We start from the raw sequence: 18,529 nt of genomic DNA on the forward strand, positions 1-18,529 counted from the left end.
ATCTTGATCTATTTATCAATCTACTGACATTTCTAAAAGGATATGAATCTCTTTCATGCTATTTTAACTGTTTCTTGGACACAACTCTCTCCACAGAGTGTCCATCCTGAACCAATAGTGACATGAACACTCCTCTGAACATGAGGACCATGTCCCCTGACTACAACACTGGCAGTCATTTATTATAATAAATTCATCTATGTATTTGTGTTTTGAGAATGTCTCTCCCTCCCTTCCTTTCCTCCCCCCCTCTGCGCCTCTCGCTCCACAGAGTCCATCCTGACCCTAACAGTGACACAGACTTAAGAGAACTACCACAGAACCTGGACTGAAGAGAACTACCACAGAACCTGGACTGAAGAGAACCACCACAGAACCTGGACTGAAGAGAACCACCACCACCATAGTAACATGAGACACAGTGATGGTGGGTTGTGTTTAGGAGTAGTATTAACATGAGACACAGTGACTGTCACGATCGTCGTTGGAACCATACTCGAACCAAAGTGCAGCGTGATCTGGGTTCCACATATTTATTTAATGAAAAGCACAAAAACAATAAAGAATAACCGAAACGTGACATTCAGGAGTGCTCACAGGCAACACAAAAACAAGATCCCACAAAATGCAGTGGGGAAATGGCTGCCTAAATATGATCCCCAATCAGAGACAACAATAAACAGCTGCCTCTGATTGGGAACCATACCAGGCCAACAGTGAAAAAAAACTTGATTACCCACCCTAGTCTCACCCCGACCTAACCAACATAGAGAATAAAAAGACCACGGGCCCGGCCATTGAGCCGGGTGGAATGTCGCACCCGGACTGGGCACCGGCGTAGAGGAAGGCTCCGGCCTTGGAGCAGGACTGAACGCCGTGCCTGGACTGGGCACCGGCGTAGAGGAAGGCTCTGGCCTTGGAGCAGGACTGAACACCGTGCCTGGACTAGGTACCGGCGCAGAGGAAGGCTCCGGCCTTGGAGCAGGACTGAACACCGTGCCTGGACTGGATACCGGCGCAGAGGAAGGCTCCGGCCTTGGAGCAGGACTGAACGCCGTGCCTGGACTGGGCCCCGGAGCAGAGGAAGGCTCCGGCCTTGGTGCGGGACTGAACGCCGTGCCTGGACTGGGTACCGGCGCAGAGGAAGGCTCCGGCCTTGGTGCGGGACTGAACGCCGTGCCTGGACTGGGTACCGGCTCAGAGGAAGGCTCCGGCCTTGGTGCGGGACTGAACGCCGTGCCTGGACTGGGTACCGGCGAAGAGGAAGGCTCTGGCCTGGTGAAACGCACTTCAGGGCACGTGCGAGGAGCAGGCACAGGACGGACCGGACTGGGGATACACACTTTAGGGAGAGTGCATGGAGCCAGCACAGGTGGTACCAGACTGGGGATACACACTTTAGGGAGAGTGCATGGAGCCAGCACAGGTGGTACCAGACTGGGGATACACACTTTAGGAAGAGTGCATGGAGCCGGCACAGGTGGTACCAGACTGGGGATACACACTTTAGGGAGAGTGCATGGAGCCAGCACAGGTGGTACCGGACTGGGGAGGCACACTGGAGGCCCGATACGTGGTGCCGGCCCAGGTTTCACCGGACTGATATATGGACATTACAGTTTCTGGACAGCAGGCTGCATTAGACGATATGTATAACAGGCTACATTAGACTATATATGGATAACAGGCTACATTAGACTATATATGGATAACAGGCTACATTAGATCATATGAATAACAAGCTACATTAGACTATATATGGACAACAGGCTACATTAGACTATACATGGAAACAGGCTACATTAGACTATATATGGACAACAGGCTACATTAGACTATATATGGTAACAGGCTACATTAGACTATATATGGATAACAGGCTACATTAGACTATATATGGATAACAGGCTACATTAGATCATATGAATAACAAGCTACATTAGATCATATGGATAACAGGCTACATTAGACTATATATGGACAACAGGCTACATTAGACTATATATGGATAACAGGCTACATTAGACTATATATGGATAACAGGCTACATTAGACTATATATGGACAACAGGCTACATTAGACTATATATGCATAACAGGCTACATTAGACTATATATGGACAACAGGCTACATTAGACTATATATGGTAACAGGCTACATTAGACTATATATGGATAACAGGCTACATTAGACTATATATGGATAACAGGCTACATTAGATCATATGAATAACAAGCTACATTAGACTATATATGGATAACAGGCTACATTAGACTATATATGGATAACAGGCTACATTAGATCATATGAATAACAAGCTACATTAGATCATATGGATAACAAGCTACATTAGACTATATATGGATAACATGCTATATTAGACTATACATGGAAACAGGCTACATTAGACTATATATGGATAACAGGCTACATTAGACTATATATGGATAACAAGCTACATTAGATCATATGGATAACAAGCTACATTAGACTATATATGGATAACATGCTATATTAGACTATACATGGAAACAGGCTACATTAGACTATATATGGATAACAGGCTACATTAGACTATATATGGATAACAGGCTACATTAGACTATATATGGATAACAAGCTACATTAGATCATATGAATAACAAGCTACATTAGACTATATATGGATAACAGGCTACATTAGACTATATATGGATAACAGGCTACATTAGACTATATATGGATAACAAGCTACATTAGATCATATGAATAACAAGCTACATTAAACTATATATGGATAACAGGCTACATTAGACTATATATGGATAACAGGCTACATTAGACTATATATGGATAACATGCTATATTAGACTATATATGGATAACAGGCTACATTAGATCATATGAATAACAAGCTACATTAGACTATATATGGATAACAAGCTACATTAGACTATATATGGATAACAGGCTACATTAGACTATCTATGGATAACAGGCTACATTAGACTATATATGGATAACAGGCTACATTAGATCATATGGATAACAAGCTACATTAGACTATATATGGACAACAGGTAACAGTAGCCTACATATGGATAACAGGCTACATTAGACTATATATGGATAACAGGCTACATTAGACTATATATGGATAACAGGCTACATTAGACTATATATGGATAACAAGCTACATTAGACTATATATGGACAACAGGTAACAGTAGCCTACATATGGATAACAGGCTACATTAGACTATATATGGATAACAGGCTACATTAAACTATATATGGATAACAGGCTACATTAGACTATATATGGATAACAGGCTACATTAGACTATATATGGATAACAGGCTATATTAGACTATATATGGATAACAAGCTACATTAGACTATATATGGACAACAGGTAACAGTAGCCTACATATGGATAACAGGCTACATTAGACTATATATGGATAACAGGCTACATTAGACTATATATGGATAACATGCTATATTAGACTATATATGGATAACAGGCTACATTAGATCATATGAATAACAAGCTACATTAGACTATATATGGATAACAAGCTACATTAGACTATATATGGATAACAGGCTACATTAGACTATCTATGGATAACAGGCTACATTAGACTATATATGGATAACAGGCTACATTAGATCATATGGATAACAAGCTACATTAGACTATATATGGACAACAGGTAACAGTAGCCTACATATGGATAACAGGCTACATTAGACTATATATGGATAACATGCTATATTAGACTATACATGGAAACAGGCTACATTAGACTATATATGGATAACAGGCTACATTAGACTATACATGGATAACAGGCTACATTAGATTATACATGGAAACAGGCTACATTAGACTATATATGGATAACAGGCTACATTAGACTATATATGGATAACAGGCTACATTAGACTATACATGGAAACAGGCTACATTAGACTATATATGGATAACATTCTACATTAGACTATACATGGAAACAGGCTACATTAGACTATATATGGATAACAGGCTACATTAGACTATATATGGATAACAAGCTACATTAGACTATATATGGATAACAGGCTACATTAGACTATATATGGATAACAGGCTACATTAGACTATATATGGATAACAGGCTACATTAGACTATATATGGATAACAGGCTACATTAGATCATATGGATAACAAGCTACATTAGACTATATATGGACAACAGGTAACAGTAGCCTACATATGGATAACAGGCTACATTAGACTATATATGGATAACAGGCTACATTAGACTATATATGGATAACATGCTATATTAGACTATACATGGAAACAGGCTACATTAGACTATATATGGATAACAGGCTACATTAGACTATACATGGATAACAGGCTACATTAGATTATACATGGAAACAGGCTACATTAGACTATATATGGATAACAGGCTACATTAGACTATATATGGATAACAGGCTACATTAGACTATATATGGATAACAAGCTACATTAGACTATATATGGACAACAGGTAACAGTAGCCTACATATGGATAACAGGCTACATTCGACTATATATGGATAACAGGCTACATTAGACTATATATGGATAACATGCTATATTAGACTATATATGGATAACAGGCTACATTAGATCATATGAATAACAAGCTACATTAGACTATATATGGATAACAAGCTACATTAGACTATATATGGATAACAGGCTACATTAGACTATCTATGGATAACAGGCTACATTAGACTATATATGGATAACAGGCTACATTAGATCATATGGATAACAAGCTACATTAGACTATATATGGACAACAGGTAACAGTAGCCTACATATGGATAACAGGCTACATTAGACTATATATGGATAACAGGCTACATTAGACTATATATGGATAACATGCTATATTAGACTATACATGGAAACAGGCTACATTAGACTATATATGGATAACAGGCTACATTAGACTATACATGGATAACAGGCTACATTAGATTATACATGGAAACAGGCTACATTAGACTATATATGGATAACAGGCTACATTAGACTATATATGGATAACAGGCTACATTAGACTATACATGGAAACAGGCTACATTAGACTATATATGGATAACATTCTACATTAGACTATACATGGAAACAGGCTACATTAGACTGTATATGGATAACAGGCTACATTAGACTATATATGGATAACAAGCTACATTAGACTATATATGGATAACAGGCTACATTAGACTATATATGGATAACAGGCTACATTAGACTATATATGGATAACAGGCTACATTAGACTATATATGGATAACAGGCTACATTAGATCATATGGATAACAAGCTACATTAGACTATATATGGACAACAGGTAACAGTAGCCTACATATGGATAACAGGCTACATTAGACTATATATGGATAACAGGCTACATTAGACTATATATGGATAACATGCTATATTAGACTATACATGGAAACAGGCTACATTAGACTATATATGGATAACAGGCTACATTAGACTATACATGGATAACAGGCTACATTAGATTATACATGGAAACAGGCTACATTAGACTATATATGGATAACAGGCTACATTAGACTATATATGGATAACAGGCTACATTAGACTATACATGGAAACAGGCTACATTAGACTATATATGGATAACAGGCTACATTAGACTATATATGGATAACAGGCTACATTAGACTATACATGGAAACAGGCTACATTAGACTATATATGGATAACATTCTACATTAGACTATACATGGAAACAGGCTACATTAGACTATATATGGATAACAGGCTACATTAGACTATATATGGATAACAAGCTACATTAGACTATATATGGATAACAGGCTACATTAGACTATATATGGATAACAGGCTACATTAGACTATATATGGATAACAGGCTACATTAGACTATATATGGATAACAGGCTACATTAGATCATATGGATAACAAGCTACATTAGACTATATATGGACAACAGGTAACAGTAGCCTACATATGGATAACAGGCTACATTAGACTATATATGGATAACAGGCTACATTAGACTATATATGGATAACATGCTATATTAGACTATACATGGAAACAGGCTACATTAGACTATATATGGATAACAGGCTACATTAGACTATACATGGATAACAGGCTACATTAGATTATACATGGAAACAGGCTACATTAGACTATATATGGATAACAGGCTACATTAGACTATATATGGATAACAGGCTACATTAGACTATACATGGAAACAGGCTACATTAGACTATATATGGAGAACATTCTACATTAGACTATACATGGAAACAGGCTACATTAGACTATATATGGATAACAGGCTACATTAGACTATATATGGATAACAAGCTACATTAGACTATATATGGATAACAGGCTACATTAGACTATATATGGATAACAGGCTACATTAGACTATATATGGATAACAGGCTACATTAGACTATATATGGATAACAGGCTACATTAGACTATACATGGAAACAGGCTACATTAGACTATATATGGATAACATTCTACATTAGACTATACATGGAAACAGGCTACATTAGACTATATATGGATAACAGGCTACATTAGACTATATATGGATAACAAGCTACATTAGACTATATATGGATAACAGGCTACATTAGACTATATATGGATAACAGGCTACATTAGACTATATATGGATAACAGGCTACATTAGACTATATATGGATAACAGGCTACATTAGATCATATGGATAACAAGCTACATTAGACTATATATGGACAACAGGTAACAGTAGCCTACATATGGATAACAGGCTACATTAGACTATATATGGATAACAGGCTACATTAGACTATATATGGATAACATGCTATATTAGACTATACATGGAAACAGGCTACATTAGACTATATATGGATAACAGGCTACATTAGACTATACATGGATAACAGGCTACATTAGATTATACATGGAAACAGGCTACATTAGACTATATATGGATAACAGGCTACATTAGACTATATATGGATAACAGGCTACATTAGACTATACATGGAAACAGGCTACATTAGACTATATATGGATAACAGGCTACAATAGACTATACATGGAAACAGGCTACATTAGACTATATATGGATAACAGGCTACATTAGACTATATATGGATAACAGGCTACATTAGACTATATATGGATAACAGGCTACATTAGACTATATATGGACAACATGCTACACTAGACTATATATGGATAACAGGCTACATTAGACTATATATGGACAACATGCTACACTAGACTATATATGGATAACAGGCTACATTAGACTATACATGGAAACAGGCTACATTAGAGTATATATGGATAACAGGCTACATTAGACTATATATGGATAACAGGCTACATTATAATATATTTGGATAAGAGGCTGCATTAGCCTATATGGACAACAGAGTACATTAGCCTATACAGTCAACACAGCATCACTATGGTGATGATGATTGTGATGATATTGATGCCTTTGCTACTACCTGTACTGTCCAGCAGAGGAGGCTGGTGGGCAGATATATAGAAAGACATGCTCATTGTACTGGCTGGAGTGGAATAAATGGAACTGTATCCATTAATTATATTCCAGTCATTACAATTAGCCTCTCCTCCTATATCTCTGCCAACCAGCCTCCTTTATTGTACACAAGGTCCTTTATTATAATACCACAGTGTATGTTTGCTTAACTGTGACTTTGTCAAGTAAACAGTTTAGTTTTTCACTAGTTTATCTAATGTATTTCCAGTGTGTTATGTTGTTATTAACCCAACATTATTGAGGACATTATTATTAGGAAGGTGCAGTAATGTTGAGATACCAGTAGGTGGAGCTCTAGTCTAGAACACTGGAACCTTCAGTATTAATTTGATACAGCTGATGAGGAGTGATGGTCATGGGTATTAAATGGAATGGGTTCTAATTGAATGAGATCATAGAACTTTGACCTGTATATACAGAACTCAGAAGGACAAGAGCACACATTCTGAGCAATTGTTCACATTCTAAATAGTATAGAGGGCTTGCAGGTGTGTCACAAATTTTTATTTATTTCACCTTTATTTAACCAGGTAAGCAAGTTGAGAACAAGTTCTCATTTACAATTGCGACCTGGCCAAGATAAAGCAAAGCAGTTCGACACATACAACGACACAGAGTTACACATGGAGTAAAACAAACATACAGTCAATAATACAGTAAAAAAAAAAAAAAAAAAAACAAGTCTATATACAATGTGAGCAAATTAGGTGAGAAGGGAGGTAAAGGCAAAAAAGGCCATGGTGGCAAAGTAAATACAATATAGCAAGTAAAACACTGGAATGGTAGTATTGCAATGGAAGAATGTGCAAAGTAGAAATAAAAATAATGGGGTGCAAAGGAGCAAAATAAATAAATAAATTAAATACAGTTGGGAAAGAGGTAGTTGTTTGGGCTAAATTATAGGTGGGCTATGTACAGGTGCAGTAATCTGTAAGATGCTCTGACAGTTGGTGCTTAAAGCTAGTGAGAGAGATAAGTGTTTCCAATTTAAGAGATTTTTGTAGTTCGTTCCAGTCATTGGCAGCAGAGAACTGGAAGGTGAGGCGACCAAAGAAAGAATTGGTTTTGGGGGTGACTAGAGAGATATACCTGCTGGAGCGTGTGCTACAGGTGGGAGATGCTATGGTGACCAGCGAGCTGAGATAAGGGGGGACTTTACCTAGCAGGGTCTTGTAGATGACATGGAGCCAGTGGGTTTGGCGACGAGTATGAAGCGAGGGCCAGCCAACGAGAGCGTACAGGTCGCAATGGTGGGTAGTATATGGGGCTTTGGTGACAAAACGGATTGCACTGTGATAGACTGCATCCAATTTGTTGAGTAGGGTATTGGAGGCTATTTTGTAAATGACATCGCCAAAGTCGAGGATTGGTAGGATGGTCAATTTTACAAGGGTATGTTTGGCAGCATGAGTGAAGGATGCTTTGTTGCGAAATAGGAAGCCAATTCTAGATTTAACTTTGGATTGGAGATGTTTGATATGGGTCTGGAAGGAGAGTTTACAGTCTAACCAGACACCTAAGTATTTGTAGTTGTCCACGTATTCTAAGTCAGAGCCGTCCAGAGTAGTGATGTTGGACAGGCGGGTAGGTGCAGGTAGCGATCGGTTGAAGAGCATGCATTTAGTTTTACTTGTATTTAAGAGCAATTGGAGGCCACGGAAGGAGAGTTGTATGGCATATCACCTAGCAACCACACCAAGCCCTCTGTAGTCGACACATTGTTTAAATGGTTCTCTGTGTTGTCAAAATATCACGTTGGAAATATGACACATTTAGCTATTTTTATAAATGTAGTCCCACTCCTCAAAGTACATATAGATATGTTGTCTGTTGCACAATCTCTGTTGAAATACAGTAACATCCCTTTTCTGATGTCCTGGTCTGGTCATCTTGCATGTTAATGACTTAAAGAGGAAGTATAAGGGCAGTTAAATATGTGTCAACCACAGAACTCACACTAACTGACAGCTAGTTGACTCACTGTACAAGACTTCTCCCCTTCAATTCACTCTGTAAGTACAATTGTCAATATCTTGAAATATAATTTGGGGTTATTTGTTTTTAGTCATGTATTTGAGGGTAATGTATCATTTTACTTGTTGTTCAGTTTTGAGCTGTGTTTTATGGCCAGTATTTATAAAGTGTCTCAGTGTAGGAGTGTTGATGTACATAGGGATGAGATGATTAATCAGGGTAAAATAGACATGCAAACAAACATTGTAGCACTGCAGTGTGTGTGTTCATGTGGGCCTGTGTGTGTGTGACACAGTTGATTTATCTGAGGGCCCTTCAGAACCAGACTGATAGGGAGTAGGGTTTGAACTTTTCTACATCCACAACAACCAGCTCTCTAGACTTTGATACAGACTCCATGGGCCTTATGGGCCTTCCCTACAGATGCAGGGTACCTACACTACATGACCAAAAGTATGTGGACACCTGCTCATCAAACAAATCATAAAAAAATCATGGGCATTAATATGGAGTTGGTCCCTGCTATAAAAACCCATACTCTTTTGGGAAGGCTTTCCACTAGATGTTGGAACATTGCTGCTTGGACTTGCTTCCATTCAGCCACAAGAGCATTAGTGATGCTGGGCACTGATGTTGGGCGATTAGGCTTGGCTTGCAGTCAGCATTCCAATTCATCCCGAAGGTGTTCGATGTGGTTGAGGTCAGGGCTCTGTCAGTTCTTCCACACTGATTTCGACAAACCATTTCTGTATGGACCTCATGCTGTAACAGGAAAGGGCCTTCTCCAAACTGTTGCCTCAAACTTGGAAGCACATAATTGTCTAGAATATCATTGTATGCCGTATCGTTAAGATTCTTTCAATGGAACTAAGGGGCCCGAACCATGAAAATCAGCCCCAGACCTTTATTCTTCCTCCACCAAACTTTAGTTGGCATTTTTTGGCGACCTGGCCAAGATAAAGCATAGCAGAGTGATCAGACAACACAGAGTTACACATGGAGTAAACAATTAACAAGTCAATAACACAGTAGAGAAAAAAAAGGGGGGGTCTATATACAATGTGTGCAAAAGGCATGAGGAGGTAGGCGAATAATTACAATATTGCAGATTAACACTGGAGTGATAAATGATCAGATGATCATGTACAGGTAGAGATATTTGTGTGCAAAAGAGCAGAAAAGTAAATAAATAAAAACTGTGGGGATGAGGTAGGTGAAAATGGGTGGGCTATTTACCAATAGATTATGTACAGCTGCAGCGATCGGTTAGCTGCTCAGATAGCTGATGTTTGAAGTTGGTGAGGGAGATAAAAGTCTCCAACTTCAGCGATTTTGCAATTCGTTCCAGTCACAGGCAGCAGAGTACTGGAACGAAAGGCGGCCGAATGAGGTGTTGGCTTTGGGGATGCTCAATGAGATACACCTGCTGGAGCGCGTGCTACGGATGGGTGTTGCCATCGTGACCAGTGAGCTGAGATAAGGCGGAGCTTTGCCTAGCATGGCCTTGTAGATGACCTGGAGCCAGTGGGTCTGGCGACGAAATATGTAGCGAGGGCCAGCCGACTAGAGCATACAAGTCGCAGTGGTGGGTAGTATAAGGTGCTTTAGTGACAAAACGGATGGCACTGTGATAAACTGCATCCAGTTTGCTGAGAAGAGTGTTGGAAGCCATTTTGTAGATGACATCGCCGAAGTCGAGGATCGGTAGGATAGTCAGTTTTACTAGGGTAAGCTTGGCAGCGTGAGTGAAGGAGGCTTTGTTGCGGAATAGAAAGCCGACTCTTGATTTGATTTTCGATTGGAGATGTTTGATATGGGTCTGGAAGGAGAGTTTGCAGTCTAGCCAGACACCTAGGTACTTATAGGTGTCCACATATTCAAGGTCGGAACCATCCAGTGGGGTGATGCTAGTCGGGCAAGCGGGTGCAGGCAGCGATCGGTTGAAAAGCATGCATTTGGTTTTACTAGCGTTTAACCTGTTGCTTCTACTCGGGACGCTTAAGTCCCAACTAGAGCTCTGGAAATGCAAATGCGCTACGCTAAATGCTAATAGTATTAGTTAAAACTCAAAAGTTCATTAAAATACACATGCAGGGTATCGAATTAAAGCTACACTCGTTGTGAATCCAGGCAACAAGTCAGATTTTTAAAATGCTTTTCGGCGAAAGCATGAGAAGCTATTATCTGATAGCATGCAACACCCCAAAAGACCCACAGGGGACGTAAACAAAATAATTAGCATTTCGGCGTTACACAAACCGCACAATAAAATAGAAAACATTCATTACCTTTCACCATCTTCTTTGTTGGCACTCCTAGATGTCCCATAAACACTATTTGGGTCTTTATTTCGATTAAATCGGTCCATATAAAGCCTAGATATCGTTATATGTAGACTGTGTGATAAACGAAAAAAACATCGTTTCAAAACGTAACGTCATTTTTTAAAATTCAAAAAGTCGACGATAAACTTTCACAAAACACTTCGAAATACGTTTGTAATGCAACTTTAGGTATTAGTAAACGTTAATAAGCGATAAAATTCATCAGGAGGCGATGTAAAGATCATTAGCTGTCCGTCTGGAAAAATGTCCGGCTAGAAACTCAACGAAAATATCCGGTCCTAGACCGGAGGAGATACGGTGTCCTGCATGTGTTTGACCAAGAAAAAACTCGAAGGGAAATGACAAGACTCTAGACACCGTGTGGAAGCTGTAGGTACTGCAACCTCAGTCAATTAATTGTGGTTCACGTTTATCAATGGGTTCAAGTAGCGCATGGATATATTTTCCCATTTTCAGTGATCAGTTTTTCCTGTGCTTTTCGATGTAAATCCCGTTCTGGTAAAGCCACAGCAGTGATTTAACCAGTTTTTTAAACGTCTGAGTGTTTTCTATCCACACAGACTAAGCAAATGCATATACTATATTCCTGGCATGAGTAGCAGGGCGCTGAAATGTTGCGCGATTTTTAACAGAATGTTCAAAAAAGTAGAGGGTCGACTTAAGAGGTTAAGAGCAGTTGGAGGCCACGGAAGGAGTGTTGTATGGCATTGAAGCTCGATTGGAGGTTAGATAGCACAGTGTCCAGTGACGGGCCAAAAGTGTATAGAATGGTGTCGTCTGCGTAGAGGTGGATCAGGGAATCGCCCGCAGCAAGAGCAACATCATTGATATACACAGAGAAAAGAGTCGGCCCGAGAATTGAACCCTGTGGAACCCCCATAGAGACTGCCAGAGGACCGGACAACATGCCCTCCGATTTGACACACTGAACTCTGTCTGAAAAGTAATTGGTGAACCAGGCAAGGCAGTCATCCGAAAAGCCGAGGCTACTGAGTCTGCCGATAAGAATATGGTGATTGACAGAGTCGAAAGCCTTGGCAAGGTCGATGAAGACAGCTGCACAGTACTGTCTTTTATCGATGGCGGTTATGATGTCGTTTAGTACCTTGAGTGTGGCTGAGGTGCACCCGTGACCGGCTCGGAAACCAGATTGCATAGCGGAGAAGGTACGGTGGGATTCGAGATGGTCAATGACCTGTTTGTTGACTTGGCTTTCGAAGACCTTAGATAGGCAGGGCAGAATGGATATAGGTCTGTAACAGTTTGGGTCCAGGGTGTCTCCCCCTTTGAAGAGGGGGATGACTGCGGCAGCTTTCAATCCTTGGGGATCTCAGACGATATGAGAGAGAGGTTGAACAGGCTGGTAATAGGGGTTGCGACAATGGCGGCGGATAGTTTCAGAAATAGAGGGTCCAGATTGTCAAGCCCAGCTGATTTATACGGGTCCAGGTTTTGCAGCTCTTTCAGAACATCTGCTATCTGGATTTGGGTAAAGGAGAACCTGGAGAGGCTTGGGCGAGGAGCTGCGGGGGGCCGGAGCTGTTGGCCGAGGTAGGAGTAGCCAGGCGGAAGGCATGGCCAGCCGTTGAGAAATGCTTGTTGAAGTTTTCGATAATCATGGATTTGTCGGTGGTGACTGTGTTCCCTAGCCTCAGTGCAGTGGGCAGCTGGGAGGAGGTGCTCTTGTTCTCCATGGACTTCACAGTGTCCCAGAACTTTTTGGAGTTGGAGCTACAGGATGCAAACTTCTGCCTGAAGAAGCTGGCCTTAGCTTTCCTGACTGACTGCGTGTATTGGTTCCTGACTTCCCTGAACAGTTGCATATCGCGGGGACTGTTCGATGCTATTGCAGTCCGCCACAGGATGTTTTTGTGCTGGTCGAGGGCAGTCAGGTCTGGAGTGAACCAAGGGCTGTATCTGTTCTTAGTTCTGCATTTTTTTGAACGGAGCATGCTTATCTAATATGGTGAGGAAGTTACTCTTAAAGAATGACCAGGCATCCTCAACTGACGGGATGAGGTCAATGTCCTTCCAGGATACCCGGGCCAGGTCGATTAGAAAGGCCTGCTCACAGAAGTGTTTTAGGGAGCGTTTGACAGTGATGAGGGTGGTCGTTTGACTGCGGCACCGTAGCGGATACAGGCAATGAGGCAGTGGTCGCTGAGATCCTGGTTGAAGACAGCGGAGGTGTATTTGGAGGGCCAGTTGGTCAGGATGACGTCTATGAGGTGCCCTTGCTTACAGAGTTAGGGTTGTACCTGGTGGGTTCCTTGATGATTTGTGTGAGATTGAGGGCATCTATCTTAGATTGTAGGACTGCCGGGGTGTTAAGCATATCCCAGTTTAGGTCACCTAACAGAACAAACTCAGAAGCTAGATGGGGGCAATCAATTCACAAATGGTGTCCAGGGCACAGCTGGGAGCTGAGGGGGTCGGTAGCAGGCGGCAACAGTGAGAGACTTATTTCTGGAGAGAGTAATTTTCAGAATTAGTAGCTCGAACTGTTTGGGTATGGACCTGGAAAGTATGACATTACTTTGCAGGCTATCTCTGCAGTAGACTGCGACTCCTCCCCCTTTGGCAGTTCTATCTTGACGGAAGATGTTATAGTTGGGTATGGAAATCTCTGAATTTTTGGTGGCCTTCCTGAGCCAGGATTCAGACACGGCAAGGACATCAGGGTTAGCAGAGTGTGCTAAAGCAGTGAGTAAAACAAACTTAGGGAGGAGGCTTCTAATGTTGACATGCATGAAACCAAGGCTTTTTCGATCACAGAAGTCAACAAATGAGGGTGCCTGGGGACATGCAGGGCCCGGGTTTACCTCCACATCACCCGCAGAACAGAGAAGGAGTAGTATGAGGGTGCGGCTAAGGGCTATCAAAACTGGTCGCCTAGAGCGTTGGGGACAGAGAATAAGAGGAGCAGGTTTCTGGGCATGGTAGAATATATTCAGGGCATAATGCACAGACAGGGGTATGGTGGGGTGCGGGTACGGCGGAGGTAAGCCCAGGCACTGGGTGATGATGAGAGAGGTTTTATCTCTGGACATGCTGGTTGTAATGTGTGAGGTCACCGCATATGTGGGAGGTGGGACAAAGGAGGTATCAGGGGTGTGAGGAATAGGACTAGGGGCTCCATTGTGAACTAAAACAATGATAACTAACCTGAGCAATAGTATACAAGGCATATTGACATTTGAGAGAGACATACAGCGATGCATACAGTGAACACAGGTGTTGAATTGGGAAAGCTAGCTAAAACAGTGGGTGAGACAACAGCTAATCAGCTAGCGTAACAACAGCAGGTGAGATGGCATTGACTAGGCAACTCGGCCGACAGATAAAACAAACAAGCAGAATGGAGTACCGTGGTAATGGACAGTCCAGCGTGCATCAGCTATGTAGCCAAGTGATCAGAGTCCAGGGGCAGCGGTGGATGGGGCAGGGGGGCTGGGCTGGCGAGTGTTATCCAGGTTAAGAAAACTAACAATGACTAAATAGCTTGTAGCTAGCTAGCTGGTTAGCTTCTGGAGGTTCTTGAGTGTGTTCTAAAAATAAAGATAATAGCGATTCCGTATCACATTGGGTGAGGCAAGTTTCCGGAAGGTATAAACAATTTTTTTTTTTTTTAATCGGGAAGAGATAGAGTACATATGGGCCACTGCGTTTTTGGGACGCGGCGGGACGGTTAGCAGGCCTGTGCTAACAAGCTAACAGATTAGCAGGCCAGGGTAAACAAGGTAGTAGTTAGCGGACCTGGGCTAAACAAGCTAGCAGTTAGCGTGCCGAAATAGCAAGCAAGGAGATAGCGAGGGCTAGAGAGTTAGCCTTTGGAGGACGTCGCGATGGGGTGAGTCTGTTTATTCCTCTTCAAGCGGTGATATCGATAGACCGGTCGTAGTCAAGGTATTGTAGCCCAGGAGTATGCTAGGAGCTCTGGCCGGGCTAGCTTCAAGCTACGTGGGTGGAAACGCTAGCCAGGAGTAATCAACCAGGGTTGCTGTTACACTCGATGGCTAGTTGCGAGGATCCAGCTGAAGGATGTTCCGTTTGTGGTGGGAATCCGGGGTAAAAAATAAAAAAATAAATTAGGTCCGTTATGCTCTGGTTAGCGTCGCGTTGCTCTAGCGTCGCGTTGTTCGAACAGGCGAGAGCTTTCCGAGCTAAAGGTTAGTTGATGGTCGCTAGCATAGCTGGTAGTTAGCTGGCTAGCTTCAGTTGAGAGTGTCCGGTTCCGAAGTAAATATAACTACGTTAGGAAAGTAGCTACATTGGCGGGTTGCAGAAGAGTATTTGGAAGCTTAGGTTTAGCAAAATGTTTTAAGGATATGCGAAGAAAAAAATATCTAAAAAAATATCTAAAACGAAAAAGAGACGATATTTACAGAGAGACGATACGACAGGACAACTACTGCTACGCCATCTTGGAAACATAGTGTCACGATCGTCATAATGATTGGACCAAGGCGCAGCGTGAGTAGAGTTCCACATATTTTAATAAATTAAAACTCACCTAACAAAAAAACGAACAAATGACCCGTGACACTACTGGTATGCACACAGGAAACTATCTGTAGGCAAGATCCCACAAAACACAATGAGGAAATGGCTGCCTAAATATGATCCCCAATCAGAGACAACGATAAACAGCTGATTCTGATTGGAAGCCATACCCAGCCAACATAACATTCATTAATCACCTAGATGACCCACCTTAATCACTATCACGCCCCAACCAACATAGAGAATAATCAGCTCTCTATGGTTAGGGCGTGACACCAAGAGATGAAGGGATTAAGTGCTCAAAAAATAAGTGCTAGGTTAAAGTGCATGGTATAATAAAATTAAATATTAAATATAAGACTAAACCAGTTAGAATCAGTGTTACGGTTCGAATTAGGTTTAGGGTTTGGAGCTAGGTTTCGGGTTAGGGTTAATAGGTTTTGGGGTTAAGGTAAAGGAAAATAGGATTGTGAATGGGACTGAATTTTGTGTCCCCACAAGGTTAGTTTTACAAGACTGTGTGTGTGTGTGTGTGTGTGTGTGTGTGTGTGTGTGTGTGTGTGTGTGTGAGAGAGTCACTTGCTGTTTAGCCTCACAGCTTGAGGATAGGAGCTGTCATTCAAACTGGTGGTCAGTCTTTAGGCTGCTGTACAGCTTGACGGACCGTAGAGGATTGAACATTTATCCTCCTATAATTGTGGATCTGAGAATAAAACAGCTTCAGAACAATCAATGTAGAAATGTTTGTTTGCAGTTTTACACATCTGTTCAATAAGTGATTGTTGCTGTTGTTGTTTTTGATGATGATGATGATGACGACGATGATGATGATGGTGATGACTATTGTATCCATTAGAAAATTAGAAAATTATTTTTGCATCATACATCATGTCAGGATAAATAGACAGATGTAGACAGACATGCAACACATCACACACATTACATACATAGTGCAGTAGACTTACAGACAGACAGTATTCACATAGACAACCATATAGCACAATACAACACAACACAATATGAGCCTGGTTCATTTTCAGCAATGAGGCCCTGTGCCCCATTTACAGTTTCTACTTCAATGTATCAGGTGGAGTTATTCACCAGCTATAGAGTGAGTTGTTGTTTATGTTTCAAAGACTGCAGGGTGGGAGATGCAACAATGGTCTTGAGAACAGCAGGTGGTCGTCTTTCTCTGCTGGTCTTTCTCTGGTCTGTAGCAGGTACGGTCTCATTCTTATATTTTAGTTGCCCAGTTAGGCAAACTTCAGATATTTCTAAAAGTAGAACCATGTTTTATGTCTCCACTTCCCTTTAAACAGTTGTCTTTCACACCTCACTTAGTGAATCTTATCTGTGGTTTCCATTCACACTCAACCAAAGAATATCTATGTCTCAACTCAGCAACTATGGAACAAAGTGTTAGTGTGAGTCACAAGACCTTGAACTTAATGTAACATCCTTGTGATGTCTAACTGTGTTTCAGTGGTACTGGGTCAGAATGGCTGGAGTGTTACCTACACCAAGAAGAGTATCTGTACCTTGAAGGGGTCAACAGTGGAGATGTCCTGCTCTATCAGATATCCCAGTTGGCATAAAGTCACAACAACCTTCTGGTTCATCAAAAAGTATGATGTGGAGAATTATGTAAATCTGAGAAAGGACACAGACTACAAAGGTCGTGTGACGTACCCTAGTGATAAGACGAATGGCCACACCCTGAGAATCACAGACCTGAGAGAGAGTGACTCAGCTGAGTACAAATTCAGATTTATAACAGATCAGACTGGAGGGAAATATTTTGGCTATCCTGGAGTCACTCTGTCTGTTACAGGTACAGTGATATTATATATAGTGTTGATGTGTTTAGTCACTCTGTCTGTTACAGGTACAGTGATATTATATATAGTGTTGATGTGTTTAATCACTCTGTCTGTTACAGGTACAGTGATATTATATATAGTGTTGATGTGTTTAATCACTCTGTCTGTTACAGGTACAGTGATATTATATATAGTGTTGATGTGTTTAATCACTCTGTCTGTTACAGGTACAGTGATATTATATATAGTATTGATGT

General features: G+C 41.0%; 1 protein-coding gene across 1 annotated transcript in view; it reads left to right on the plus strand.

Moving 5' to 3' along the window:
• The first annotated feature begins 9,539 nt into the window (after window positions 1–9,539).
• The window catches only part of LOC115118311 (uncharacterized), a 65,716-nt gene continuing 56,726 nt past the window's right edge, over window positions 9,540–18,529 (plus strand). Inside the window, exons 1-3 of the mRNA XM_065016694.1 lie at window positions 9,540–9,642; window positions 17,589–17,672; window positions 17,936–18,283. Of these exons, the coding sequence (XP_064872766.1) occupies window positions 17,612–17,672; window positions 17,936–18,283 (409 nt within the window). The 5' untranslated portion in view covers window positions 9,540–9,642; window positions 17,589–17,611. The remainder of the gene's footprint in view (window positions 9,643–17,588; window positions 17,673–17,935; window positions 18,284–18,529) is intronic.

Source organism: Oncorhynchus nerka, unplaced genomic scaffold (assembly GCF_034236695.1).
Source record: "Oncorhynchus nerka isolate Pitt River unplaced genomic scaffold, Oner_Uvic_2.0 unplaced_scaffold_907, whole genome shotgun sequence".
Taxonomy (NCBI): Eukaryota; Metazoa; Chordata; class Actinopteri; order Salmoniformes; family Salmonidae; genus Oncorhynchus; species Oncorhynchus nerka.